Source organism: Rutidosis leptorrhynchoides, chromosome 10, assembly GCF_046630445.1.
Source record: "Rutidosis leptorrhynchoides isolate AG116_Rl617_1_P2 chromosome 10, CSIRO_AGI_Rlap_v1, whole genome shotgun sequence".
In the NCBI taxonomy this organism is placed as follows: Eukaryota; Viridiplantae; Streptophyta; class Magnoliopsida; order Asterales; family Asteraceae; genus Rutidosis; species Rutidosis leptorrhynchoides.
Window position 1 is genome coordinate 332,551,339 of NC_092342.1, and position 26,991 is coordinate 332,578,329.

The 26,991-nt window shown below is 33.0% G+C and overlaps 4 protein-coding genes across 6 annotated transcripts; 3 read left to right on the forward strand and 1 right to left on the reverse strand.

The window, feature by feature from the left end:
- The first annotated feature begins 2,576 nt into the window (after positions 1-2,576).
- On the forward strand, positions 2,577-4,775 carry LOC139871844 (uncharacterized). Its single transcript, XM_071859590.1, has 3 exons — positions 2,577-2,883; positions 4,268-4,365; positions 4,492-4,775. The coding sequence occupies exons 1-3, from the start codon at positions 2,637-2,639 to the stop codon at positions 4,543-4,545; spliced, it is 399 nt and encodes a 132-aa protein (XP_071715691.1). The 5' UTR covers positions 2,577-2,636; the 3' UTR covers positions 4,546-4,775.
- Positions 4,776-8,715: 3,940 nt separating this feature from the next.
- On the forward strand, positions 8,716-13,518 carry LOC139871845 (3-hydroxyisobutyryl-CoA hydrolase 1-like). Its single transcript, XM_071859591.1, has 13 exons — positions 8,716-8,838; positions 8,982-9,065; positions 9,146-9,214; positions 10,672-10,735; positions 10,834-10,997; positions 11,150-11,234; positions 11,329-11,414; positions 11,500-11,633; positions 12,622-12,682; positions 12,764-12,862; positions 12,936-13,037; positions 13,126-13,167; positions 13,245-13,518. The coding sequence occupies exons 1-13, from the start codon at positions 8,806-8,808 to the stop codon at positions 13,386-13,388; spliced, it is 1,167 nt and encodes a 388-aa protein (XP_071715692.1). The 5' UTR covers positions 8,716-8,805; the 3' UTR covers positions 13,389-13,518.
- A 1,994-nt stretch (positions 13,519-15,512) lies between these two features.
- Positions 15,513-19,054, forward strand: LOC139871842 (3-hydroxyisobutyryl-CoA hydrolase 1-like). The gene is made up of 13 exons (XM_071859589.1): positions 15,513-15,545; positions 15,656-15,736; positions 15,807-15,875; positions 16,666-16,729; positions 16,806-16,969; positions 17,179-17,263; positions 17,364-17,449; positions 17,558-17,691; positions 18,235-18,295; positions 18,377-18,475; positions 18,548-18,649; positions 18,740-18,781; positions 18,911-19,054. The coding sequence occupies exons 1-13, from the start codon at positions 15,513-15,515 to the stop codon at positions 19,052-19,054; spliced, it is 1,164 nt and encodes a 387-aa protein (XP_071715690.1).
- Positions 15,793-23,626, reverse strand: LOC139871841 (fructose-bisphosphate aldolase-lysine N-methyltransferase, chloroplastic). 3 transcript variants are annotated; one of them, XR_011766780.1, is made up of 13 exons: positions 23,517-23,626; positions 23,051-23,149; positions 22,803-22,931; positions 21,970-22,270; positions 21,710-21,828; positions 21,454-21,586; positions 21,047-21,123; positions 20,759-20,956; positions 20,483-20,672; positions 19,745-19,920; positions 19,550-19,650; positions 19,293-19,429; positions 15,793-15,924 (listed from the first exon to the last, which is right to left on the reverse strand). XR_011766780.1 is itself a non-coding variant. In XM_071859587.1 (12 exons), exons 1-12 carry the CDS (start codon positions 23,529-23,531, stop codon positions 19,348-19,350), a joined length of 1,620 nt encoding a protein of 539 aa, XP_071715688.1. In that variant the 5' UTR covers positions 23,532-23,626; the 3' UTR covers positions 18,787-19,347. The 3 variants fall into 3 exon arrangements, 2 of the variants coding, with proteins under 2 accessions (XP_071715688.1, XP_071715689.1); XM_071859587.1 differs by lacking the exon at positions 15,793-15,924 and having other exon boundaries at positions 18,787-19,429; XM_071859588.1 differs by lacking the exons at positions 15,793-15,924; positions 19,293-19,429; positions 19,550-19,650 and adding an exon at positions 20,303-20,398 and having other exon boundaries at positions 19,845-19,920.
- Positions 23,627-26,991: the final 3,365 nt, after the last annotated feature.

Genomic DNA, 26,991 nt, shown 5'->3' on the forward strand with positions numbered 1-26,991 from the left:
TCTTAACTTCAATTTTATTTTATTTTTGTTTTTCATTTTCTATTATTTATTTAATACTTAATAATGATCCCTCTTAACTATTTCAAATCATTTAGTTAAATGAGATGGATATTAATTATCCGTTTTAGCTTTTCATTACTTAGGTTATACAAAATGAGATGGATTTTTATACAATAATAATTTAGATGATTCAATAATCAAAAAGTTAACAAAATAAAATTTATAGGTGGAACGCATATATTAAATTTACAAATCTTATTACTATACAAAGATGTTTTCATTCGGAGTAACATTTTTTAACTTCTGCTTTTAGCGGCACGTCATAATGCTCTGTATATTTTAAATTTTATTTAATTTATTTATATTATAGTAAAATAAACATAGCCGAGTATACTGCTGAGATTATTTGTAGATTTATTGGAACATGGTAGAACTTGGATCAACTCATTAACATATCACATAGTGTTATCATCATTACTTTATTATATACTTACATTTATATTATATTTATATTTATATTTATATCTATAAATATTATTATTATTTATATATATTGTGCTACTCCTTAAAATTATATTATAGTAGTACTATATATTTTGCGGAGTATCTTGGTAGACAGAGGGATAAATACTATAGGTGGGACCTACCATAAATACCTATGAAATGAGGGACGAGGGTGTTTAGGTAGTCGGACCCAACAAATTATTACATATCACTATTTTACTTTTTTAATATTCCAAAACTAGTTCACATACATATAGAGACAAAGTTTAGTGCATCTGTACTTTCACCACTCAACAATTATTTATGTTAAATAAGTTGATTGCTATATTAAAATCAAGAAAGCAGATCACAACGGATTATTATATGGAGTAAAGTAAATCAAGTTCATTATATATCAGAGTGACAAGTTAATGAGAGACGGAGACAAATAGATACGGAACACTCTCTGCCATATTCACTTGAAATTGAATTTCTAAGTTTTAAGTTCTTAAGTATGTTCGTTCGACTACTATAATATTGTACGGGTATTTTTAATTCAAGTTTTAACAAGTGAATAAATAAAAAGTGTAAGATGTTTAAAGCTACAAAGAATACCCAGCGAGAGGTACAAGCAACAGAGCATGGCGTACAAGTCTACAAAGCATGAGCATAGTGTCGGCAGACCAAGTTGAAGTGCCAAATTAACTTTCTGATGAGTATGAATTTTTTATATGTTACAAAGTTGGTCAATGTTCCATAATATTTCTATCTAGTGGTACTACAGTATATTTTTGCTACAAGTTAATAAAAGTTAGATTACATAAATATAATTCAGTCGGTATAACCGACCATATATAACTTAAATAACATAAATATAAATGTTAGTGAAGTTAATAAAAATTAGATTACATAAATATAATTCAGGTGGTATAACCGACCATATATAACTTAAATAACATAAATATAAATGTTAGTAAAGTTAATAAAAGCCATATATAACTTAAATAACATAAATATAAATGTTAGTAAAGTTAATAAAAGTTAGATTACAGAAATATAATTCAGGCGGTATAACCGACCATATATAACTTAAATAACATAAATATAAATGTTAGTGAAGTTAATAAAAGTTAGATTACAGAAATATAATTTTACTTATGATGATAATAATATTACCTTACTAATAAATAATAGAAGATATCGTTAAAGAATTTCTTACCTTGATTAGTGACTTGTGCTTGCTTAGATAAACCTTGATTATACGGAGCACTTCGTGCTGATAACGTGTTATAATTCAGTAGGCTTATAACTACCTTTAGTGGTTTGGTTCGTGTTATAATTCAGTAGGCTTATAACTATCTTTAGTGGTTTGGTTCTTGACTGTAGACTACTAATAAGTATATAGAGAGAATATGAGAGAAGTATGTGTTTTATATATTTTCATAAGTGAGCTCCATATGAGCTCTTACATAACACATATATATACTCAAAAAATCTACTATACAATATATATAATAATAATAAAATTAGCATCTACAATTGACTTTTATAACAAAAAGAGATTATTTTGATTCTTTTTTAACATAAGACACACACTTTTTTTATTCACGACAAACTTAAACTCACTTGGAATGGAATAGCAGGAAAACCCGATCTTCAACTGAAATTCCCTTTCACTTCTATGTTGATGCGGCCTACTTATCTACAGGTTCATTGACAAAGTTTGAATTTTTCACCAAAGTTGGCTCAAAATATTTGATCTTGAGTTAATTTTTCACAGGAATCGTCAATGGAAAAAAAAAAAAAAACACGAAAAGAATTATTAACTTAAGATGTTAACTTCAAGATTCATAAATTTCATCGATAATGTTACGCTAAAATCTTTTTTTGTGATCTTTTGGTTTTAGAAGTTTTGCTTGCGTTAAAAAAAGTTTATTATTTTTTATTAAATACAGTACAATTCAAAAAAATTATTTACCATGAAAAAGCCATAAAACAAGTGGAGATTAAAAAGGTCCCTTTCACATCATAAACACAAACACCCCACTAAAAACGAAACCATCTTTTTATCACACTCTTCACTCTAGTGGATCTGATACAAAACCCTTGTTTTATCTAGCTGTGTTCAAACCCCTTAACTTAAAATTACGAATATGCCCATCATTAATGAACCGGCCACACCGCCGCCGGCTATCGGAAAGATGGGTCCGTACACCGTCTTTCTTACTCCTACTTCCAATTCATCTCCGGCTACTGTTTCTGATTCTCCAAAGAGAAGCAGCATTTCTTCTCTGCCGGTGAAATCAACTCTTCCGGTCCAGCCGCCGCCGGTTCAGTACCAGAAATCCACCTCATCAAAAGGGGGATTTTTCTGGGATGCAGTAGCTAAAGTTCAAAATGGTAAAAAAATAAAAAATAAAAATAAAAATAGATTTAAAATCCTTAATCTCTTTAATTATGTCTGGGACTTGATTATTAGTTACTTTGGCAGTTTAAGTTGTTTATTGTTATTAGTTACATGCAATATTCCTGATCAAATTCTTATAATACCTTTATTATTTACTTTGATTTTTCTGGGAAAATTGAATTATTAGAAAATTAAGCTACTTTGGAATTATGTTTACAATTTAGGCTGATTGAGTGTTAAATGAGCTTGCTGAAATTTTGGGAAGCATATGCACTAAAGAAATTATAAACTAGCTTTTTATGGCTTAATTAAGTCCATAAGCTCAAGTTGAATAAGCTAGTAGACCGTTAATTATTTGTATTTATAAATTCTATTAGGATGAATAAGCTATTTATAAATTCAATAAGCTACTACTGATTGTTTTTATGTTTCCATAGTTTGTAATTTTTTGAATTTTGTGCAATATGTATTATTCGTTTGTAATGAAACGACATTTGGGTTGAAAAATTTGAACACTTGTATTAAAATAGAGTCGTGGACCATAGACCACTTTGGTCCATTTTGCACCATTCTTTTTTGAAGAAACCAGACACAGTAAAAATGGGCATTCTTATGGCTTAATTAAGAACCAATTATAAGCTAAGCTTTTTATGGCTTAATTAAGTCCACAGGCTCGAGTTGATTGCTTATTGTTTTTATGTTTTCATAGTTTGTAAAGAACAGTGCTTTTTGATATTCTTTTTACAATATGCATGACTAGTTTGTAATGAAAAAGACTTTTGGGTTGAACATTTATAACACTTGTATTGGAATAGAGCTGTAGACAATGAACATGAGTATTATTGTACTTTTGGACCATTTTTCTTTCATTTCATTACACCAGGACCATTGTTCTTTAAAAGAAACCAAACACGGCATAAATGAGTTCTTTTAGTCATAAATATTTTGATACAATAATGATTCATGTATGGGTTATTGCTAATAATGGGAATGAACTTTACATAAAAAATTCCATTTAGTGTATTATGTTGCAAATGTATGCAAATTGAGAACCAATTTTATCCATTTTACCCTAAATGAATCCTTTTATTAAATCAAATTTAAGCTTTTAAGCCTTTATTTGACGAATTTCAGTGATCAATGTTTGGTGAAAGTTGGTAGCCATTCTATAATTGAACCCTTTTCTTTTTGTATTTGTTTCGTGTTGCTCAACTTTGTCATATTGGACATTCTTGGCTTGTAATAAAGAGTCACAAGTGATGCGTAAACAAGTGAATCACTCTCACAAACATTTTTTTTTTCTTTCCGGTTTTTACTATTACTTTCTTCTTAACATGTTGCACTTTATGGTTGACTGATTGCATATTTACCTTGCAGCACATTCAAGTTTGGATGAGTATGTAGCACATTGGTTTGGGTTGAATCAATCAAAGTATCAGTGGGCTCTTGATGATTACTATGAAAGCAAGGGAATGGTAATCTTTTTTGTTATATGTCATATCCATATATTGGTTAGAAAGTTATTTACATCGTTTGTGGTGTTAGCCTATATTTATCTTAGCAATTGATGTATAATTCTCGTGAAACATTATAAACTCCAGGACAAGGTTGCCACTCAAGTCAAAGATGCGTCCACTGAAGCTCAGATCGTGTAACTTATGCTTATTTGGCAGGTGTCTTGATCAAAATTTGTTAATTTGCTTAAATTTTTGGGATATCATTTCTTGAATCTAATGTTATACGAGTATATGATTTTTGCAGGTCGAGGGTATTGTTGAGCAAGAACACAGTTATAGTGTCTTTTGAGCATGCTATGCCTATATCGTGATTTGGTTATCAATTGGTTCATATTGGGTTGCTCTAGATGATTTTAGTAATGAGTGAGTCATGTAATTTGGTCCATGATGATCATTTTTGTACATTCATTTCATTCAGTTTGAAATGTTTATTTTGTGAATGTAATATAGGGGCTGGGATCGTGATTCAACCACTTCATGAAATATGCATTGCAGAATAAACATAATTTATGACTTTTAAATTAAAAACTAAATTGCAAAAATATAGTTAAAAAAAAGAAAATTATTAGATTTTTGTTTTACAAATAGCAAAGGAACTAAAACAAAAGCTATGCATCAAATCCAGGTAAAATGGGATCATCTCCAAGTAAAAACTAGGGGTGTAAACGAGCCGGCCTACTCCAGATCGATTCATAAAAAACTCAATTCAAACCGAGCTTAAACGAGCTTGTGTTTGAACATTTCTTGAAGATGGTTCAGTAAGCGAGTTTGAACTTGAACTTTTAATATGAAGCTTGATCGCACAAGTTCGCAAGCCTAAACTAGTCTTGTATTTATATACGTTAATTATTTCTTTAGTAATATTGACATTGCTCTCCCCATCCCATAATAGCTGTTCCGTTTGACTTTTTTAAAGTATTTCTTCTTAAATTTTGACTTTAAATATTTTTTATTTATACTATATAATATTTGATAAAATTTATATGAATGGATTCAGTTTTAATATATATTTTCATTGGTATAACTTTAAACAAATATTATATGGCAAAAGAGAATATATTTCTAGTCAAAGTTGTAAAAGAAAGACTTAAAAAGTCAAAGCGGACAATTATTATATAGCACAAGAGTACTAATCCGTTGTCCGTAATAACTATTATATAAATGTGTGGAGTTTGAACCGAGCTCAAATTTGTATAATGTTTAACGAGTCGAATTCGAGCTCTTTGGATTTTAAACGAGCTGAGCCTAGTCGAGCTCGACTCAGCACGTTTACATTCTAGTAAAAACCGTGGCATCCTCCAAACAAGTCAGTTTAATTATTGAAAACTATCATAAGAAAAACGTTGAACAAACTTTAGAATCTTTGACCATGAATTTTAACATGAAACACAATAGAAGAGCATACACCTTTCATGTGGGTGTAGATTTTTGAATAACAAAATGCACCGTCCTGCCTCATATTGTCAAAGGCCAAACACCTTACATATGCATTTGGGTATGCCTTCTTGCATTCCTGGATTTCATTCGATACATGTGACGCATCCGTGCAACCAAACATCGGCAATTTCCAACGAATGTAAGCAATCAAAAGATTCAACCAAAACAGGAAATGTACGATTATTTGGTTTGATTCCATTGTTACCACAATTAAGTGATAGTTAAAAGACAATTTTATTATTATTATTATTATTATTATTATTATTATTATTATTATTATTATTATTATTATTATTATTATTATTATTATTATTATTATTATTACTAATTATTACTAAATATACTAAATGGCGTAAATGAAATCTAATAGGGACCCGCCACATATCTCATTTTCACTGTTATACTGTAACAATTTTTTTCCCACTAGAAATACATTGTACAACCTTGATATTTGTTACTTTTATTTTCTTGCTGGTCTACTCCAACACCATTGACCTACCAGAAACTCCCCATCACCCCCATCAACTTTCAGCCACCACCAATACACCTCCTGCCACCACCACCACCACCACCACCACCACTATACCTCCGACTACCACCTCCGCCACTACACCACCATCAACCTCCTGCCACCGCTACTTTTAACCTCCTTACATTGCCACGGTGACACACCATCCACCTCGAAAATTCTTTTGTTAAGAAAAAATCAAAAAGAAAAAATCTAAGCATGGTGGGTGATGTCATTAATCTAAATAATTTTAAATTAAAATTAAATCTTATTAATTAATTATTATTATTAAATCTTATTAATAATTAATTTAATTATTAAAATTAAATAATTTTAATTATTATTTTGAATTGGGTACGAGAAGGTATAAAAGTTAAGCAGAACGAAACCAATTCTACATTTATATTTTAATTTACACTTTTAAAATAAAATCACAGCCAATATTATCTCTTATGATTGGATGTGGATTGTTTAATATGCATTTTAGGTGTTTGATGAAATGTCCAGCTAACGAGTTTCTTAGTCGGACTATGTGATTCCACGGGTCATTAAACTAAATAACTTTAGCATTTACGTTCACTTAATACCTAAAACATATCATTAAACTATTTCGTTCAAACAAACCCGTGGTTTCACAGGTCATTTCACTAGTATATACATTATTCCTTTTTTTCCTATCGCCCAACATCGTGTGGCCCACAAAACTAGTTATTATTATTATTATTATTATTATTATTATTATTATTATTATTATTATTATTATTATTATTATTATGGGGTTTGAGAGAAACCGTATGTTATTATGTTGTAGTCGAACATGGTTGGTATGGTTATTTGGTTCAAGATTTTGTGTGTATAATGATGTCGAATGCAGCTGAGAAAGCTAAGATCTTGCTAGTAACTGTTTGTGCAATAATTTATTTGAGTTGGTCAATGGTTGAACATTGTTAAAGCGAATGAAGAAATTTGTGTCGTTTTTGAAGCTACATTGTCGTTTGGTAGGATGTGAACCAGATTTGATATTTGAAGTTGGGCCAAGGTATTTGGGTTGATCTATGGTTTGGCCTGAATCGGACCAAATTCGTTTTTTCTGACATATTTTAAATATTTTCAGTTTTAACCCTAAGATTGTCATTAACAGGTGCTTGATAGACTAAAATGATATCATCACCCCACTAAACATGCTAGTAGTCTAGTAATGAAGCTTGAAAGAAAGAAAAAAAATTGATTGTTGACGTGATACCTTCCATCACTTAAGCTTTTTGTGACGTGAGGAGTATATAACCCAATTAGATGCAAGCAAGATGTATTTGAACCAATTAAAAATACACAATACTCTCATCATAGTCGATCACTTCATCACCACTACAAATTTTTACTCCATCACAATAACCACATCAGCACTCTGTACTCCACACAACCCTCTATCACACCATCACCATTAATAATGGTCTAAGAACATTTTATCCATAATTTTACACACAAATTTAACATAATGTCACCAACAGACAACCTCAATTATTATTCCGTATTATATAAGTTAGTTCAACCTCATTATATCATCGATCCTAGTAACCTTAGATCAACTCAAATCAAATACATCACACATGGGATATGAGATTTGAAATATTAAACTACGTCAAGCAAACGATACTTAGTCATACTACTTGTTAGGCAGGGGCGGAACATTTAAGGGACAAAAGGGGGTATTCGCCCCCCCCTCGATTTCGGGAAAAAAAAAATTACACTAAAAAAAAAAAATTACGAAAATATAAGGTTTTTTTTAGTGTTTACCCCCACTTCGATTAGTTTCGCCCCCTCTCGAGTCGGGGTCAAGTTCCGCCACTGTTGTTAGGTATGTGATAAATATTTCGAAAAGTTGAAAATATGATAGAATATTTATGGATGTATAGTATGGGTAAATTAAACGGCGATATTAAGGTCACAATTCACAATAACAACAAGTTATGTAAAGCTGTAGATCTCTTTGGGTAACCTTAGTAAGTTAGTAACATGTCTAGTCTGCAACAACAAATTATCACGTTAACTTGTGAATGTCAAAAATCATAAATCTGATTATTAGATGTTGATGTCACATGCAAGGATTGCTGTTTTAATATTATGTCCATTTTGGCCGAACTAGTTATCATCACACATAACATTATTTCAGTTGAATTTGATACCCGAATCACAAAACAAGTAAAAACTTAAGTACAGTTTGTTACGCATTTATGTTTCTTGTATTTATTACATGCACACCAACTGTTTGTAGAAACGTCATAACCGAAAATTAGAAAATATTTTGTTAAATGTACAAACATTTAGTAACTTTTATGGAAGGTTGCTTTTTATTTTGCCCCACCATATATCTTGCCAGACCAACAACTTCACATATAATCATTTGCATCATTAGTGCTCAAGTTCTTCAAGCTTTGTAGTTACAGGTTTCAATCATGGCTCTCTCAGTTCAAAAGGAAGCAGACCAGGTACCTTATATATTCATGAGCTTTTAACAGGTTTTACATGATCTAGTTTAGTTTTCGATTTCGAAACAAAAAACTAAATGAAAATGTTTGTCAGGTTAACATAGTTGGACATGATTTTATGTTGTATCTTTACAATTTTTCAGGTAATTTTGTTTGAAGAAATTTTTGGAGCAAGAAAAGTGATACTAAACAGACCAAAGAAATTGAACACTCTCAACTATGAAATGGTATTTTACAAATACCAACTGCAAAGTTGATAATTTAATGGCGTAAGCGTTTCTTATTAGATGCATTGTACTGACTGCAGCTGAGAAATATGTACGAGAAACTGAAAGTGTACGAGAATGATCCAACTATTAAGCTTGTTATACTGAAGGTATTTAACAACGAAAAAAATTAAGGTGGTGCATGTTTTTTAAGATATTTTTGTCTGTGTTAGGATATTAGGACCCAAACAACACTAGTAATTCTACAAGACTACTAGCCGAGTAGTGATTCTATCAAGATCATTCAAACCCACTTAATGAACGAAAGATAATAAATGCAAAAATGTAAGAACGACACAAGATATAACGTGGTTATATGCAATCGGTGTGATTGCTTTAGTCCACGGACCAACTAGAGAGTGTTTATTACTGAGAATCTGTATGTGGTGTGTTACAATTGCATACAATGAGTTCTACATATAGGAGAAAACAAGAACACCATGACAACTAGCTAGGAATCTTCATCATGACAAGTAATCATCTTGTTTACCAACTAGCCATGCTTTCCACCTTGTAATGGCATGATCACAGCCCTAATTTTAGGTGTAAAGTGATTAACTTTGCACCTAAAGTGAAAGGAGGCCAAAGCATGCTCGGATGTAAAGGTTGCAACTTGCCAACTTGCTGCCAGACACCAGATGCGCCGCATCTGATGTGTGATGCGCCGCATCACTTGCTTTTCACGTTCCAGATTCATGTACCAGCACTCGATGCGCCGCATCGAGATGGTGATGCGCCGCATCTGACCCCTGATGCGCCATATCAGCTCAATGCTCCGCATCAATAAATCTCGGACTATTTTGCTCGATGAATGCGCCGCATCCATGTCAAGATGCGCCGCATTTGACTGCTTCACGCTTCCCGAAATCTGCAAAATCCGTGTAAGTGTTGGAACAATTTTTTTTTTTTTCGTTTTGTATAAATGTCTCCATAATCTAACAGTCTGAATATCTACGGACCATGTCTGTAGAGAAGATGTGGCCTAAAGGTCTAGTGAAGACTTTTTGCTTTTATGTTTGCAAAATTACTTAGGTGTTGTTTGTTTTTCTATCTGCATATCTTATTATGTCTTATGTCTTCGCGCCTGCTGACATTTTTAATGCAGACAGTTTGTTTTTCTGAAGACATAAGATAAAATAACCTCTTATTGTGTCTACAGTTTCGCAGACTTAGAAATATGCTTCTAAGTGCTTTAGACAATATTAAGTTATTTTGCAGACATAAAAACAAACAGTCTTCACTATTCAGCATACATACCTTTAGACCACATCTTCTTTACAGACATGGTCCGCAGATTTTCAGACCAAAACATCTTAAAAAACAAACAGTACCTTAATCCTGTCTGCAGCACTAAGAAGCACATTTCTAAGTCTGTGAGTTTGCAAACAATATATGACATTATTTCATTTATGTCTTTAGAAAAACAAACAATCTACAATAAAAACATCTGCACCCCCGCAGACATAAGACATAATAAGATCTACAGACAGAAAACAAACAACACCTAAGTCTACTTTTTAAGTTTACTACTTCTGTTTAACCTCAAACATATCGTCATGCTATACAGGCAAATGGCAAAGTATTTTGTGCTGGTGGTGATCTCACCTCTGCTTATACGTTTGTAGGTCTTGGTACGTTTTAGTTAGTTAAATGCTCGAATGAGAATTAGAAAAAAAAAAAAAAAAAAAAAGTTACGCAAACTAAAACCATATCGTTTTATATTGATCAGGACACTGGAGTTTTGGGGCTAGCTATTATCGAAAAGAATTTTGTTTGGACTATTTACTTGCAACTTATAAGAAGCCAACTGTCGCGATTTTAAATGGAAGTGTTATGGGAGGAGGTGTTGGAATATCAATACATTCCACATTCAGAATTGTTACTGAGAATACGGTATATCTATATGTTTGTCTTACAAAGAGTGTGTGACAAATTTAAGATCTTTAAACAGAGTTTGTACTTACTATACTACTACTTAATTAAGTAACTAATATATGTTGTACTATCATACAAAAAATACTTTTATTCCTTTGATGATGGTGTAGATTTTCGCTATGCCTGAAGTATTAATCGGATTATTTCCTGATGTCGGAGCATCTTATTTTCTTTCTCGCCTTCCTGGATTCTTTGGTAATATTAACGCAATGTCACGTTTCTACATATGCTCATGTATAAATCTTGATCTTGATATAGCTTTAATAATGGATTTATTAAATGTATGTAGGAGAGTATATGGGACTTACTGGCGCTCGTTTAAATGGAGCCGAGATGCTTGCGTTTGGTCTTGGAACTCATTTTATCTCATCCAAGGCATTATCTTCTCTTTATTAGTATGGTGTGACCCTAAATGGCGTATTATTGATTGATTATTGATAATGCGTGTGAATATTTGCAGAATTTAAAATCGATGGAGAATGCTCTTGAAAAGTTGGTTGAATCATCGGATGCACCAAGTGTAGCTACAATATCCATGATTATTAACAAGTTCTCTGAAGGAGTAAAACTCAAGACAGATGGTGCATATGCTAGGTACCAAAAAGATCACAATTAATCAATTATACATGGCAAAGCAAACCCAAAGTCCTAAAAATGGGTCAAATGGGTTTGTCTAAAACCCACTGGTCTAGACAAATATAAAGTAATGGTCATTTGGGTAAAAATCCATAAATACAGCCGGGTACAACGGGTCTTGTATATGTATATGGGTCCAACGGGTTGTGGTAAAGTTTTGAGATTTAGTTATTAATTTCGCGTTTTAGTTTTTTAGTTATGTTTCTGTTTACAGCAGTTTCGCATTTTGGCCTTCAGTTCAATTTCGCGTTTCAGGTTTCATTTTCGCGTTTCAGTTATTAGCATCACGTTTCAGTTATCAGTTTTAATTTTCAGTTTCGCGTTTCTGTTTTTTGTTTTCAGTTTCGCGTTCTGTTTTTTGTTGTCAGTTTCACGTTCAATTCTCAGTTTAAACTGAAACTGAAATGAGAATCTGAAAACTAATACGAAAATCTTCTAATTGAAACGTTAAACTAAAACTGAAACGCGTTTAGCAGAACTGAAATAAAACGCGAAGCTGAAAACTGAAACGTGTATCACGAAACTTTGAGAAACGGGTCTCGACCCAACCCGTTTAGACCCGACTTGTTTGACCCATCTAAGAATTCTGACCCGTTCGACCCATGACCCGTTTTGACCCAAAACCGTTCGGGTCTCGCCCTAACCCGACCCGCTTGACAGGTACAATCACAGTTACTCAAAGTCTCCAAGTACATTCAAATGTTTGCATCCGTGCTTTATCGAATAATATACATATACATATTAGTTTAATCGCATCGTTTTAATAATATAATCTTACTTATAATAATGGCAATAATAAATATATATTGATAAAAGATAAAATGTCAGGATTTTAAATGATCCAACCAAGGCCATTTTTGGATCAAAACAGCAAGTCCATTTCGACATGGACTAAAGGTTATTTATGATTTGTCCTTTTGTATTTGACTTAAAACTTTTTAAACAGGCTCAAAATGATCAATCAATGCTTCTCCAAAGATTCATGCGAAGAAATTGTATCCTCTTTGGTAAGTTCATTTACATATCAACGTACTTTATCCTCTATGATATATTGATATATACATTACGTGTTTTGGTTTTCGTATCAGGAACATTTGGCTTTGGAAGTTAAAGAAAAATGGATCAACGACGCAATAACATCAATGAAAGCCGCTACTCCAATGGGTCTCAAGATTTTCATGAGAATGGTACGCACACCAACTTTTTCAAAAATTATATATTGATCGATCTTGAAACTAATAAAAGTTTGCTTTACTGTAGATAAGAGAAGGTCGATCTAAAAGTTTAGAACAATGTCTTGAAACCGAGTACATTGCTATCTCACATGTTCTAGGCAGAACGATTAGTAATGACTTCTACGAGGTCGCTTCATAATTCACGCAAATATTTAGTTTTCATATGTTTGATATCACTATAACTCATATGCTATTTTAGTGTATTCTTTAAACAGGGATCTAGAGCGATCTTGATCGATAAAGATAGGAAACCCCAGGTATAATTATCAATACCGATCCAACTTAAAACTCGAAACTAACAGTTGCGCTTAACTATATCAGTTTATGTCGACAGTGGGTGCCTTCGAAACTTGAAGAAGTTAGTGACGAAATGGTGGCTAAGTGTTTTTCAAGATCTTTTGGTGAAGATGAAGATTGGTTGCCTTTACAACTTCCATTAAGATCTAATGAAGCAAAAGCAAATGCATCAAAACTCTAGAGCTTTAATGAGTTGTGGTCACTTTATTTATGATTGATTTGTTTGTGCTTTAGAGTTGAGAATGGCATGCCGGTAGAAAACACTTATAATACTATAAATAAAAATATAAATAATCACCGTGTGATTGAAAGACGAGTATCTGTCACGTGTTAAACAAGTAATATGATGGAAAATGATATCTTATAATATGTTGTTGGTTGCAAATCGAATTTCACGTTTTATCATTGGTATAGCTTCCATCAAATCAAATATTATATAATATAAACAAAATTATCTAATTTGCGGTTAAAAAATAAAGCCTTTTAGACCTTCTCTAACGCGCTCGTGTTAGAGGTGATGTGCCACCAACACGCCGGAAGCACGCTGCTAACGCGGCGTGCTGGTGGTTCCGGCGACAGCGTGCTTGAAGATGGCACGGAGTAGAAAGGTAGCGTGTTGGTGTATTTGGGCGACGTGGCTTGATTTGGTTGGCTCCTTCTTTGTAAATCTATACTCCGTATATTTTTATTGTTTTTAATTTCTGGGTGAAAAATGAATTTGATAAAGGAAGATGGAGGAGATACGGGAGAGAGAGATGAAGATTGTATATGTGATGTCTGGAAAGTGAAAAAGAAATACCCCACTCAGCACTCCTCCTATGAAGATAAGGGTGAGATATTAATTAACATTAATTAACATTAACTAACATAAAAACTAATACACAAAACTTATGAATAGCATCAGGGATATTTTCGTCTTTTCCCCCCTTTTTTCCCCTTCTTTCTTTCAAGTAACATCACAAAAGCCCCTCAAACTTTGTTCAAAAATTAAAATCGACCCCCAACACAGGGGGTTAAAGCGTCAAATCAAAATTTTCATAAAATATCTTAAATAAACTCCACTCAAATATTCAACAAGTCATATCTTCTCGCTCGCAACAAGTTAAATTTTTCCGACACCATCCTTAAACTCGAAATAATTTTATGAACACAATGTCACTAACTATACGCAAAACGGACATTTTTAAAAAACGCTAAATATTTAGGGTAATTTTCATATATGTTGATTTTTCACTCGCAGGCTCCGTAACTAAACACAATAAAATACATTAAAAATCGAACCCCCGGCGCGAGCGAGTGTTCGAAAACTAGTTTGTATCCATTGGCGAAAACAGAAATTTTTTTCACCCGGGGCGAATTTTTTTTTAAAGCGTATCAATTTTTTTTTGGTAAAATATAGAGGTTTTGGGGAAAAATATAGTGATTTTTGAGCAAAATGTGGAGGTTTTTGGGCAAAATACGGAGGTTTTGGGGCAAAATATGGTGGTTTTGGGGCAAAAAAAAAATTTCCACCGAGGGCAAAATCGAAAAACCCAAAATTTTTACACTAAAAATTGCAAATCGACTGGGGGCATCTGCCCCCCTTGCCTCATGCTATTTCCGCCACTGTTTGTATCAATAATTACTATAAAATAAAAATAATAATATAATTAATTAAACAAAGTAAAAAACTAATACGGAGTATCATTTTATTTTATTTTATATATAATAAGAAAATGAAAAAGAAATTAAAAATACTCCACTCCTACTCAGCAACACGCCCATCAAGCACCACACCCCCACTCAGCAACACGTCAACACGCTCGAGAGGGTTAAAGATGATCTTAAAACTTACTAGCGGAATAATTATAATTGAACGGCTTTCCGTATAAAAAATAATTAGAATATAGAACACCACTATACCACTACCACTGCTATATCTAATGATACACGTTGGGTATAGTTGGCAACACGTTGGGTAAAAGTTACTTTTGTTATTTGAAATGTTGAATACGTTTAGCAATTTCTCTTTGAACATAGTTTTTAAGAAAATGCTGTTTTTTCAATCCAACAATATATTATACATGTGCAGATTGGTATTCTTCTTGTTGTTTTTTCAATCCAAAATAATCAAACAATCATACGTGCGAAATATTGAAAGGAAATAAGTTAATAAACAAACCTTAAAAAAACACACTTCTACTCAATTTTTAAGTTTTAATTTAATTTAAACTAATACTATAATAAATAAACTAGAAGACCACTATATATAGACCATATGTACCATAAGTAAGTGTAACCTTCGTACAGTACTGCACCTTAACTCATGGCTCTCTCAATGCAGACAGAAACCGATCCGGTACGTTTTTAGTCATCATTCTTCCGTTTACTATTGTGATCACTCGAGTCTATTTTCATGACATTTTTGTGAACGACGCTATAATCTTAATCTGTGTATATGAATTGCAGGTGATTTTTGAAGAAATATTAGGAGCAAGGAAAGTAATACTAAACAGAACAAAGAAACTAAACAGTCTCAACTATGAAATGGTACGCTACCGAAACAGAAACCAAAATCAGTACTCGTTTACATTGCTTACTTATATGTTAACGATTGCAGCTTTCCAAAATGCAAGAGAAATTGAAAGTGTACGAGAATGATCCAACGGTTAAACTCGTGATATTGAAGGTATACATGATCCGTGTATCATATTTTCCATATCGGATGTTCGCTGATTCTGTTTTTCAAAAACAACAAAAATTTCATTTTCTTTTATGGATTCGGATCATTAAGTATAAGTTTTTGCTTGATTGCTATGAAGTTAAATTTTATTAAAAAGTTGAGACCTGAGTTGATCTGAAACCCATCAACAGGGGTAAGTATGAATACCAATTCCGTACGCATACTGATGAAGGAACATAAACCAAACATTACCTAATTAATTAAAGCTAAACGTTTTAACAAGGAAACTTGGTCACTTTTAATTCTTTTGCCACATCCGATTAACCAAGTACTTACTTTTGTAACTCAAAATGCAAAAATTCAAGATACTAACAATTTCTAACTAGTACTCCCTCGGTTTCAAAAACACGGTCATAGTCATGTTTGACTGTTTGCTGAATTTATGATATAATAATGAATTGTCAAATGTAGCATTGATTTAATCTAGTTATAAATAGTATCAAATAAATAAATTATATATTTAAAGTTAAATTTTCAAAATTAAAAAAGACATAATTGAAACTACAATGATATTTAATGGTTATTTAAAGAAGGGGCAATAATCTTGAGACAAATAAAAATAGAAAGGTGGAAATTTTTTGGGACGGATGGGGTAAGTTTTAAAAGACGTATATTCTCCAAAACATTTCCCTCCCACTTTAACAGACTAATCTCGAACATTCTACGTTATGCTTTGATCCATAAACAGAGATAATCTTATCCGTTTCACACTTAATTGTATCCTTATGATCTACAGGCAAATGGGAAAGCATTTTGTGCTGGTGGTGATCTCCCGTCTGCTATAAAGTTTACGGCTCTTGGTAAGGGAAGGCCTATTTTTAACACTTTAAACCGAAATTAAGCAAAACTAACATGTCTTGTAATTTTAATAATCAGGGCATTGGACTTTTGGGACCAACTATTATAGGAAAGAGTTCTGCTTGGACTACTTCCTTGCAACTTATAAGAAACCGATGCTTGCGATTCTAAATGGAAGCGTTATGGGAGGAGGCGTCGGAATATCGATACATTCAACATTTAAAATTGTTACTGAGAATACGGTACATTTAGCTATATGCTTTTCTTAACCAGATAGTCTAGTGGTTTAAGTCATGCTATACTTGCAATTGGTCTAAGGTTCAAATATCACTAGCACCATATATCGGATGGCTAGTGAAAGGATTGGAAACGATCACGAGTACCTGGTTAGGTCGCGTTGGATTGTAAAATATGATCTTTCGATCACTAACAAAAGTGCTTTTTGTCGTAGATTTTCGCCATGCCTGAAGCATCCATTGGGCTATTTCCAGATGTTGGTGCATCTTACTTTTTGTCGCGACTTCCTGGATTCTTTGGTAATTTCGATTCGATGCCACATTCTAACATCAATATAAAGAATTTATAGATGCTAATAAGGATTAGTCATGAACTTATCAAATGTACGTTTTTATTTAGGAGAATATTTAGGATTGACTAGTGCTCGGTTAAACGGAGCAGAGATGCTTGCACTTGGTCTTGGAACTCATTTTGTTTCATCCAAGGTTTCTTACTCGCCACTCTTCACTCTTGCAATGCCGTTTGGTTACACGAATAATTCACGCACTCGGTTGAACATAAAGGAGTAAATCAATGCATACTAACTTTTGCAGAATTTGAAATATATGGAGGATGCTATTGAACAATTAGTTGCTTCATCGAATGCACCGAGTGTAGCTACAATTTCCATGGTTATTGACAAGTTTACTGAAGAAGTAAACATCAAGCCAGACAGTGCATACGCTAGGTATAAGTTTTTTTTTTTTTTTTTTTTTTTTTTTATGCGAAATTAAGGAATACTCGTATAGAATCGAGGTAGTTTTTCGAAGGAAAACGCCTTCAACCGGGATTACAAAAAGACGGGGGAAATGGGGAAGCTCACACCTAGAAAGCAAGCATCTAAACGAAAATCATCTATAAACGATCCTTAACAACCCAAAAAAACCTTAAAAACAAACTAACCAAACAATACCGAATACCAAACGAAAATAAAAGGAACGCTAGGTATAAGTTACTTGATGGTTATACACATTAGCTATTACATAACCCGCCCAAGCAAAAAATACTGATTATCATATAATTTTCATTCAAGAAACATAAATTACTAGCTTAATAATATAGTTACCACATAACCCGTTTAGATGTGGACATAACTTACAGTTGTGTTACCTGAAGCTACTTTAACATGTTACATAACCAGCCCAAATTGCTTAACTTTACGCGCAACTCTACCAAGATTCTGCGCAATACCTTCTACTCTCATAAATTATTTGTTTAATCTAAATTGCAGGCTCCACATGATCAACCAGTGCTTCTCTAAAGAATCATGTGAAGAAATACTATCCTCATTGGTAAATGTTATCTATATATCAACATGTAATAGTCACTTCATTACGATCTAATTCACATAAACATCATGGTTTTCATCTTAGGAACGTTTGGCTACAGAATTTCAAGAGAAATGGATCGAAAATGCAATAAGATCAATGAAATCTTCTACTCCAATAGGTCTCAAAATTTTCTTGAGAACGGTATGCTCGTACTATTGAAACAATTCATCATCATTATTTGAATCATACATGTTTGGTTTACTCGTATGATAGATAAGGGAAGGCCGAACCAAAAACTTCAAACAATGTCTTGAGACGGAGTACATCGCTATCTCTAATCTTACAAGCAAAAAGATTAGCCATGACTTATACGAGGTTACCCTACGTTTCGCCAAAGATTTGAATAAGCACATGTTCAATATCACTTAAATTCAAGTGCTTACAATGGTTTTTATATATTTGCAGGGCTCTAGAGCGATGTTGATCGAAAAAGATAAGAAACCACGGGTAAATACTATATATAACTATATTGGTAACTATGCTGGTAATTGTGAGTATAAAACTAGATATCGATAAGTGTATTGAATTTCTCATGCGTTTGATGCCTAATCGCTGAAATTTGGTTTATTTCAATAGTGGAAACCTTCGAAACTTGAGGATGCTAATGACGATATGGTGGCCAAGTTTTTTTCAATAACTTTCAGCGAAGATGATGATTGGATTCCTTTACAACTACCGTCAAGATCTAATGAACCTGATGCTATCGCATCAAAACTCTAACGCTCTTTTTTGAGTAACACAACGACCTTTAACTTTCAAAAACGCACAGTTAATCCTTACAATAATTGTTGGTTTTGGTCAACTTATAGTTATCTTATGATATTTCTGATCATACTTTTAGTATTTAATATGCTATGCCGGTCAACACTTATATATAAAAGTATCACGTCATTATGAATAAAATCAAATGGTGTCGTTATTATAGTGCGTAGTAATTCATTTGAAATTCTGAACTAACCGCTATTGGCGCACTTCTGCAACTCATACTCCAACAATAGTCGACCAGCATCACACTAACTTATAATCGATGAAATAATCCGCCTTTGCAAGTCTTTGAAATCCAGTGCTAACTTAACATCCCAATCAAACTTCTCTCTACACATATTAAAAAAAAAAATGATAACATACAACAAAAAGTAAAATAAATAAGGAAATATTCATCTAAATACAAAGTCCAATCATTATACGTAGTATAATTATTCACGACTACTGTACCTGTCTGACGGTTCAGCCACAGACAAGTTCTGCATCATAGCATCGAATGTAGAATGAAGGTCTTCAAGAACTTCTAAATCAACTTCCAACCTTTCTTGTACCTACAAAAGCAAATAGCTAATATCTAACTCGCTAAAATGTAACATTTACGCCACTCAAGGAAATTAACTTGGTGAAAAAGGTTAGTACACTGACATTTGATTGTAACGTTAAACCGCGTGCTTGACGGAGATGTTCTAACAAAGGTGGTGGCAACCCATAATTGAAGATTCCGTGGTTATTTGCAAGCCACGTACCCCGCACCATATGAGTTGACCAATTAGACATAAGACATGTATCTTCCGTGCTATCAACCTCGGAAAGATCAATATCTGCGGTAGAACGAGAATCAATATATGAGAAATAAAGTGAACAAGAACCATTGGCAAAGCTATTGAGACACAAAAAATATATATAGTAGAGTAAATTATACTAATCGTCCTTAAGGTTTACATGAAATTACACCAACAGTCCTTTTCTTTTTGAAGATTACAGGGGTCGTCCCTGTGGTTTCAATGAAATTACAATAATCGTTCTTATCTTTCAAAAGCTACAATGATTGAGGCGTTTTAGTCTCGTTTCTTTATCCGAATCTGTTTGTCAATGAAGAAAATTCTATGGAATTTGTCCCCAACTTATATAAAAGTGTACGTTGATGGTACCCGACTTATTCAAATAAAAAATGTGCATTAATAAGAGAGACCGTCAGCGTACATTTTTAGGTAAGTCGGAGACGACCAGTGTAATCTCTAAAAGATAAGGACGATCGGTGTGATTCATGAAAACCAGAGGGGCTATCGCTGTAATTTTCTAAAAGATATGGACGATTAAGACTATTGTTATAATTTACTCTATATAATAGATATACAAATATAGATAAAGAAAAGAGAATACCAAGTGGAATGACATCATGTGGGTTGTCTCCTTTCGGTAGAAAACCATAGAAAGTTATTAAATGAGAACTAGACAAATTCCCATAACTAAGATAGCACTGTTCTCCTGTCTTGCATGGTCTCGAAAGAGGAAACTTCAAAGAATCAGTGGTGATATCTACCCTTCCGTAATTCATTATATGGGGAGATATCTGAGATCACAAAGATTTCAGTAAGTTACAAAAGAACGTATAATAGTAAACGATTAGTAAAACAGACGAGAAAGAGAACGGCAAACCGAATGATTGAGGAAGCCCGCAATGGGAATCAAGCATGTTCTAAGTTTCCCGTCACTAAACATCACTTTCATGCTATTAGAGTACCAAAGCTCACATGCCCATAAGAATTCATCCCACGTGTATATCTCTGGAGGAAAAATATCGGGATAATCTTTGCATAAAGACGGGATTAAACCGTCATATTGTGACCGCAAGTGCTGCACACATGAAAACCATATTATGATAACCAAAACGAAAACGATATTAAACAGATCACGGAAAAACAAAATTTATATGGATTCAATCACCTCCTTCGCTTGAACTATCTCTTCTAGCAACAGTGTTCCGTCTAAAGTCATGACTGCCTCAATACCAAAACTTAGACCTGTCGGAGAAAGTCAACACAAAAGATTTGTAGTAACAAAAAACAATAAAATATTAAATAGAAGGAAATGTTCAAATATTTATCACAGAATTATATATCTTGGTTTCTTTTGCTTAATTCTTCACATAATATAAGATGGAAATTTTCATACGTTTTTTACAAAATTTATATATAAAAATACTGGGGAGATGATGAACAAGTTTCTTTTAATGTCAAGTTGACTGTGTTCAAATTTTATGTATCATTTTTCATCAAGTTGATATATTTTAGTTAACATAACACAGATATGTAACATCTTAACGGGAAGCTGAACATTATTCAAAACGCAACCTGTATTAAATGCTTTGGGCAAAGAATCAAAGTAGAACTTATATATCGAATTACTATCATGTTTCTCCTTCATACTCCACAATAATAACATCGTCTCAGAAGAAATGCCATCTACTTTTTCTAACACAGGAAACTGCAAACAAGGTATACGTAAAATTAGAGATTCAATGTGATAGAATTAACCGAGTAAACAGAGGTGCTTAATGTAGCATATATAAACATGAAACATTTAACTAGTGCAATGTGTTTTACATACCATACTTGTTTTACAAACAAGGTCCTCTGAAATAATGACTGACACCGGGATTTCAATAGCAATATCTCCAACGTCCAAATCTTCTTTAGCTATGGCTCCCCTTCCAGCTCCTTCAATATCTGTATGACATGAAATCAATTAAACTTAATTTAAAAAAAAAAAAAAAAAAAAAAAAAAAAAAATCTATCATTTTGTTTGTAATTAACATGGCTTTAAAGGGTTTAATAACCACTTTTATTTCAAACTTAAAAAATACTTACAAGCTACATCAAGTCTTGTCTTAACACCATTGTTTGCACCCCATTGTAGTAAACATTTCTCGTTGTCCAAATTCCAGTTGTCGATAACTTTAACATCCTCTTTAATATGATTCCCAAATTCATGGATCATATCTATAGTCGCATTCCTAATATGTTGGAGAACTTCTGATTGTATTTGTTGACCATTCGACGTTGACTTTTCAACAAGTGATAAGATTGAATGAAGAGACTCTAGTTCAAGTTTGGGACTGCACAGCCCCACTGAACGAAAAGAATCAATCCCTCCAAAATAAAGATCGACCTAACAATAAGCTCTGTTTTTAGAATCATAAATCATCAAGTAAACGAATGTAAAAGCTTGACGTCACTCGAGGTGACAATTTTGGGCGGGTTGGGTAATGGGGTAAGAATGGGTTTGTGTCAAAATGGATAAAATATTTGGTATGGGTCGAAGCACGGGGGTTGACCCAAACAAAGGTTGTCCAAATTAAACTTTTGAAAAAAAATAGAGTATCGGATATGATTATATATTTTGTTACTTTGATATAATCTAATTTCTTCGAGCTACTCAACCTATTCGACCCGTTACCTTGAAAGAAATTATTTCACACGTTAGATGGAAAAACATAAAGCATAATGGACCAATTCATAAGCAAATGAGTTGAAATTACCACTTTCAGATACCAGTACTCATTATTTGCATATTCATTTAGCAGACACTTAACAGGTAACGAATCAAATTTATTATCGTAAGGGGCCAACATCATTTGATTTTTTAAAATTGTCAGTTAGCATAATGTTGATACTATAACAAATTCAACTGTCCATTGTACCTCATCGGAGTTTATGATTCTTGCTCTTTGAAGCATCTCTTCCAAAACAGAACTCGCCAACTCAGCACTACCCGTTCTCTTGATCATAACCTTTCCCTCAATATTAAAACCCATGACTTCTAATAGTTTCTATAAAACAAAAATGAAGCTTTAACAAATAGAAATTTTAACAAAGCTTAAGAAATTAGCGAGATATAAATTATAAATCATAAATCAATATTCTTCGTAACTAAATCAAAATTACTAACCTTCTTTTTCTCATACAAGTTATCTTTTTCAGAAAGCTCCATAACTAATTCAAGTTCATCGTCAGCAAATGTAGAGCTTCGAGCTAAGTTTTTTTGTTGCTGCATTCAATATACTTACTCGATTATTACAAAATTTGATTTTGCATAAAAGTAACCCTTAAAATGTTGCACAAATGTCATATTTCTAGGTAAGGACTTAAATTTTCATCCTAAAACCAATTAGTAAATACTAATAAATCGGTTTAATTGTTATGTGTTTACTGCTTATTAAACTTAATTGTTATATGGTTCGAATTAGGCTAAAGTTCAGAATTGTGTGCAACTGTGCAAGTCATTCATAACCCTAGTAGGGAGATAAGTAATGCAATTAATTAATGTAAACCAACAAAAACCATAAATAAATAAATAAATAAATAAATTAACCAAATCGATGATATAAATTAAGAAGAATGGTTATAGTATATACCTGATGATTGTCCATTCTGGAATTTGATTTTAAGCGGCAAAGAGAGTTGGTTGTCTGAGACCAAACAACCTGCAGTAGCTACTCAGTACTCCAGCTGAATTAAAATTAAAATTTAAAATTATAATTAAAATTAAATGTAATTTTCAGTTCTCAAATTGCGTTAATTTCAGAAAACCTAAGTTGGCCCGTTTATATTGTTGTATAAAAATGAACAAGAAACTTTATAATTTGCAGAAATTGGGCCGCATCATAAATTTGGGCCGACTTTATAAAACCTTTCTTGAAGCTTAGACACGTTCCAAAACGTGAAAATGTTATTTTCCCAGTTTGCAAGTTTTTTTTATTAGCGATAAAACCCCTTAACAAGTACATTAATTCCCCCATTAAGAGTAAATCTCAGATAATCAAGTCCCCTGAGTGCGACATCTAGTATCGAGCGAATTGCGCACAAGACGCACCCTCTGATCACACTCCATTTTTGAACTACATGACTTAAGATTCGAACATGAGTCGTTGCTTCACACACAATCAAGATTTGAAATTTTTGTGGGTAGTGAAGTGGATCAATTTATTGTGATATGCTTATTAATATTACAAACTTTTTTTTATAAAAATTTATGTAGCTGGTCTCTAATGTTTTGTGCAAACTATACGGATAGGTATTAGGTTTTTTTTTTACCTGAATGCCTCCATGTTAGGGTTTATTACGCGCTTGGTCCGTTTACTGACCCCATGTGAGGGTATTTACGTCCATTCAATAGTAACCCTTCATCTCTTTCATTCACATTCTTATTAACGCTGATTTCTCTATCTTAAAAGTTATCAATATAATCAAAACCTTAATATCAATCTAAACATAAATAAAATACAAATTTGTATTGGGAGTCCCTAGTCCAAAACTTTTTTATAACATAGGGAGTCCTCGTAGTATCCAAAACATTGCGTGAGGAGTCCAATTTGTCAAATACCATAGTTAATTAACCCACATGCTATTCACATGAGGGTTTACATGTCAATCCAAATCAAAAAACTTACAGATTCTCAATCGTAATCATATTTGTGCCATATATCTTGTCTTTTTTTTATCCGACTACTGATATTCTTCTATATCCCAAAATACATACGTAGCTACAATTTAACAATTGATGGGATGGTGATGTGAATATACGTATGACAAATGTTTGAAGCTGTGATTTCTCATGTGGTGGCGACAAATAGGGGAAGACGATGCAATGATTGAATCAATTGCAATAATAATTACAATAAATAAGAAAAAAAACAAACCTGATTGAATGACGAATTGTAGTTTAAACGGGTGATAATGGTGTATCCTAGAGGATACACGCATAAAAACAACATTTCTATACAGAAAGATGGATCAAAAAGCATAAAAGATAATAAAATTTGGTGGTTTTCAGTGTTTGCCGTCTAGCGTGCAGCAGGCCGCCCAGCGTCAAGCGTAAGCCCTGCAGGCAGCTCCTATGCTTAAGCCCTTTAACTCAGCGCGTGAACGGCACGCAGCCACGTCAGCACACACCACCGACCTTCCGGATATTTCGTGTAACAGAACCACTCATTAATTGACACGTGTATCCCGAGAATTTTGGGCATTCTGCGCCTATAAATAGACCCCCTGGGTCACCACATTTCACATCTGAACTTCAGTCAGAGAGAAGTACACTTTCTCTTTCACACAGTTCTTTCTCACTCTAAATGCACATTAGCCGCTTAGCAGCAATACGCTAGACGGATCAATTACAGATTGATTCCCAGATTGATTGAGGCCACCCCACGGATCTCTCATCTGTGTTCCGGGTCTGCAGAGATTATTTCTCGAGGGCAAACAACAATCAACATCATTGACACGTGTACCTTACAGCCGCTATACGGAAAATCATACCAATAAATGGCGCCATCCGTCTCAAATACCAGCAAAAACACCAAGAGCATGAAGGCAACAATAAAAACAGCACTCAAACCAGTCGATGAAAACATCATTGAGAATATGCCAGTGGATCAGCTAACTCTTGAAGAAACTTCAATGGAGGAAGAGGACCAATTACACAATGGTCCAACAGATGACCAAGTACACGAAACCATACCACGATTGAGAAAACCATTGATGAGAAGTTCTAGTGGAGGAATGTGGAATGTCAGGCGAGGAACGCACAATGTTTCTTTTAAAAAGACATCTGATATGAATGTTAAGCACAACAGCAAAGGAAAGTCAATTTCAAAATCACAATTATTCAAGTTATTCAACCAGTTGAATACTTTTGTTGATGATACTGAGAATCAACACAATGATGAAGGTTTTGTGGAAGATGATTGGAATTTTGGAGAAGAAGACGAGCAGTTCTTTATGACTGAGGAAATGGCAGGAAAGTTACTGGATGAAATTTTGACCAAGACGGTGTGACGACCGGGAAATTTCTGACCAAATTTAAACTTGATCTTTATATGATCTCCACACGATAAGCAAAGTCAGTTAGGTTGAGTCTCAAAATTTAGAACTGTTCAATTGACCATCGACCGTTCTCGACGATTCACGAACAACTATTTGCAAATGGATATGTATATATTTAAATAAATCTATATAATTTGAAATATAACTTATGGTGTAATTGCTAGAAATTATTTATGTATAAATAATAATTATTATTTAAAACATATTTATATACAAATAAAGTATATTAAAAAAACATATTAAATAATTGTAATACTCGTTGATGTTCCGATTGATATTAAGCAAGTTAAATTCGAACTTCTATGATTTTAAAATAAATGGTGATCCGAAAATGAGTTCTATAAATTTTAGGCTTACTAAAAATGTATTTAGGATCTAGCTATTAAATTTTAACACTTTTTATATTTTACCCAGAATTGAGAGGGACATTTGATGTAATTTTTATTTAACAAATTAAGGATCGAATTTTATACTATAATGACCAAAATAAATAATTATAGTTAATTTAAAAATATGGGATTTTTCTGTGTACTTTTATCCGCCACTGAATAACAACGGAACCCTATATTTCAGTCCGTGAAAAATTGTCTGTAGATAATGTTAAATGTTTTCCTGTACATTATGTTAGATTTCAATTCATCATAGACTTTAGGTTTATTATTATAATATTATTATTATTAGTCCGTGAATTAGGAATCCAACTTTAAAATACTGTGTCTGTCCTTGTGTTTTCCCCACTCAAGTTTATATGTATTACATATATACATAGTTATATATCAAACCACCAATCCATCTCCTTCTTCTTCACCATCTCTCTCTCTCTCAATCTCTCTCTCACTTCGATTACGATCACCTTTATCATTCGTGAACCCAAGACTGCCATTCCACCATTAAAACACCAACACCATCGAAACCCATCACTGCTACGGTATGTTTTCATCACCACCCATGATCACCCTTGTTTTACTAATACTTCTCTGCAACTCATCAAATTACCACCACCAATCG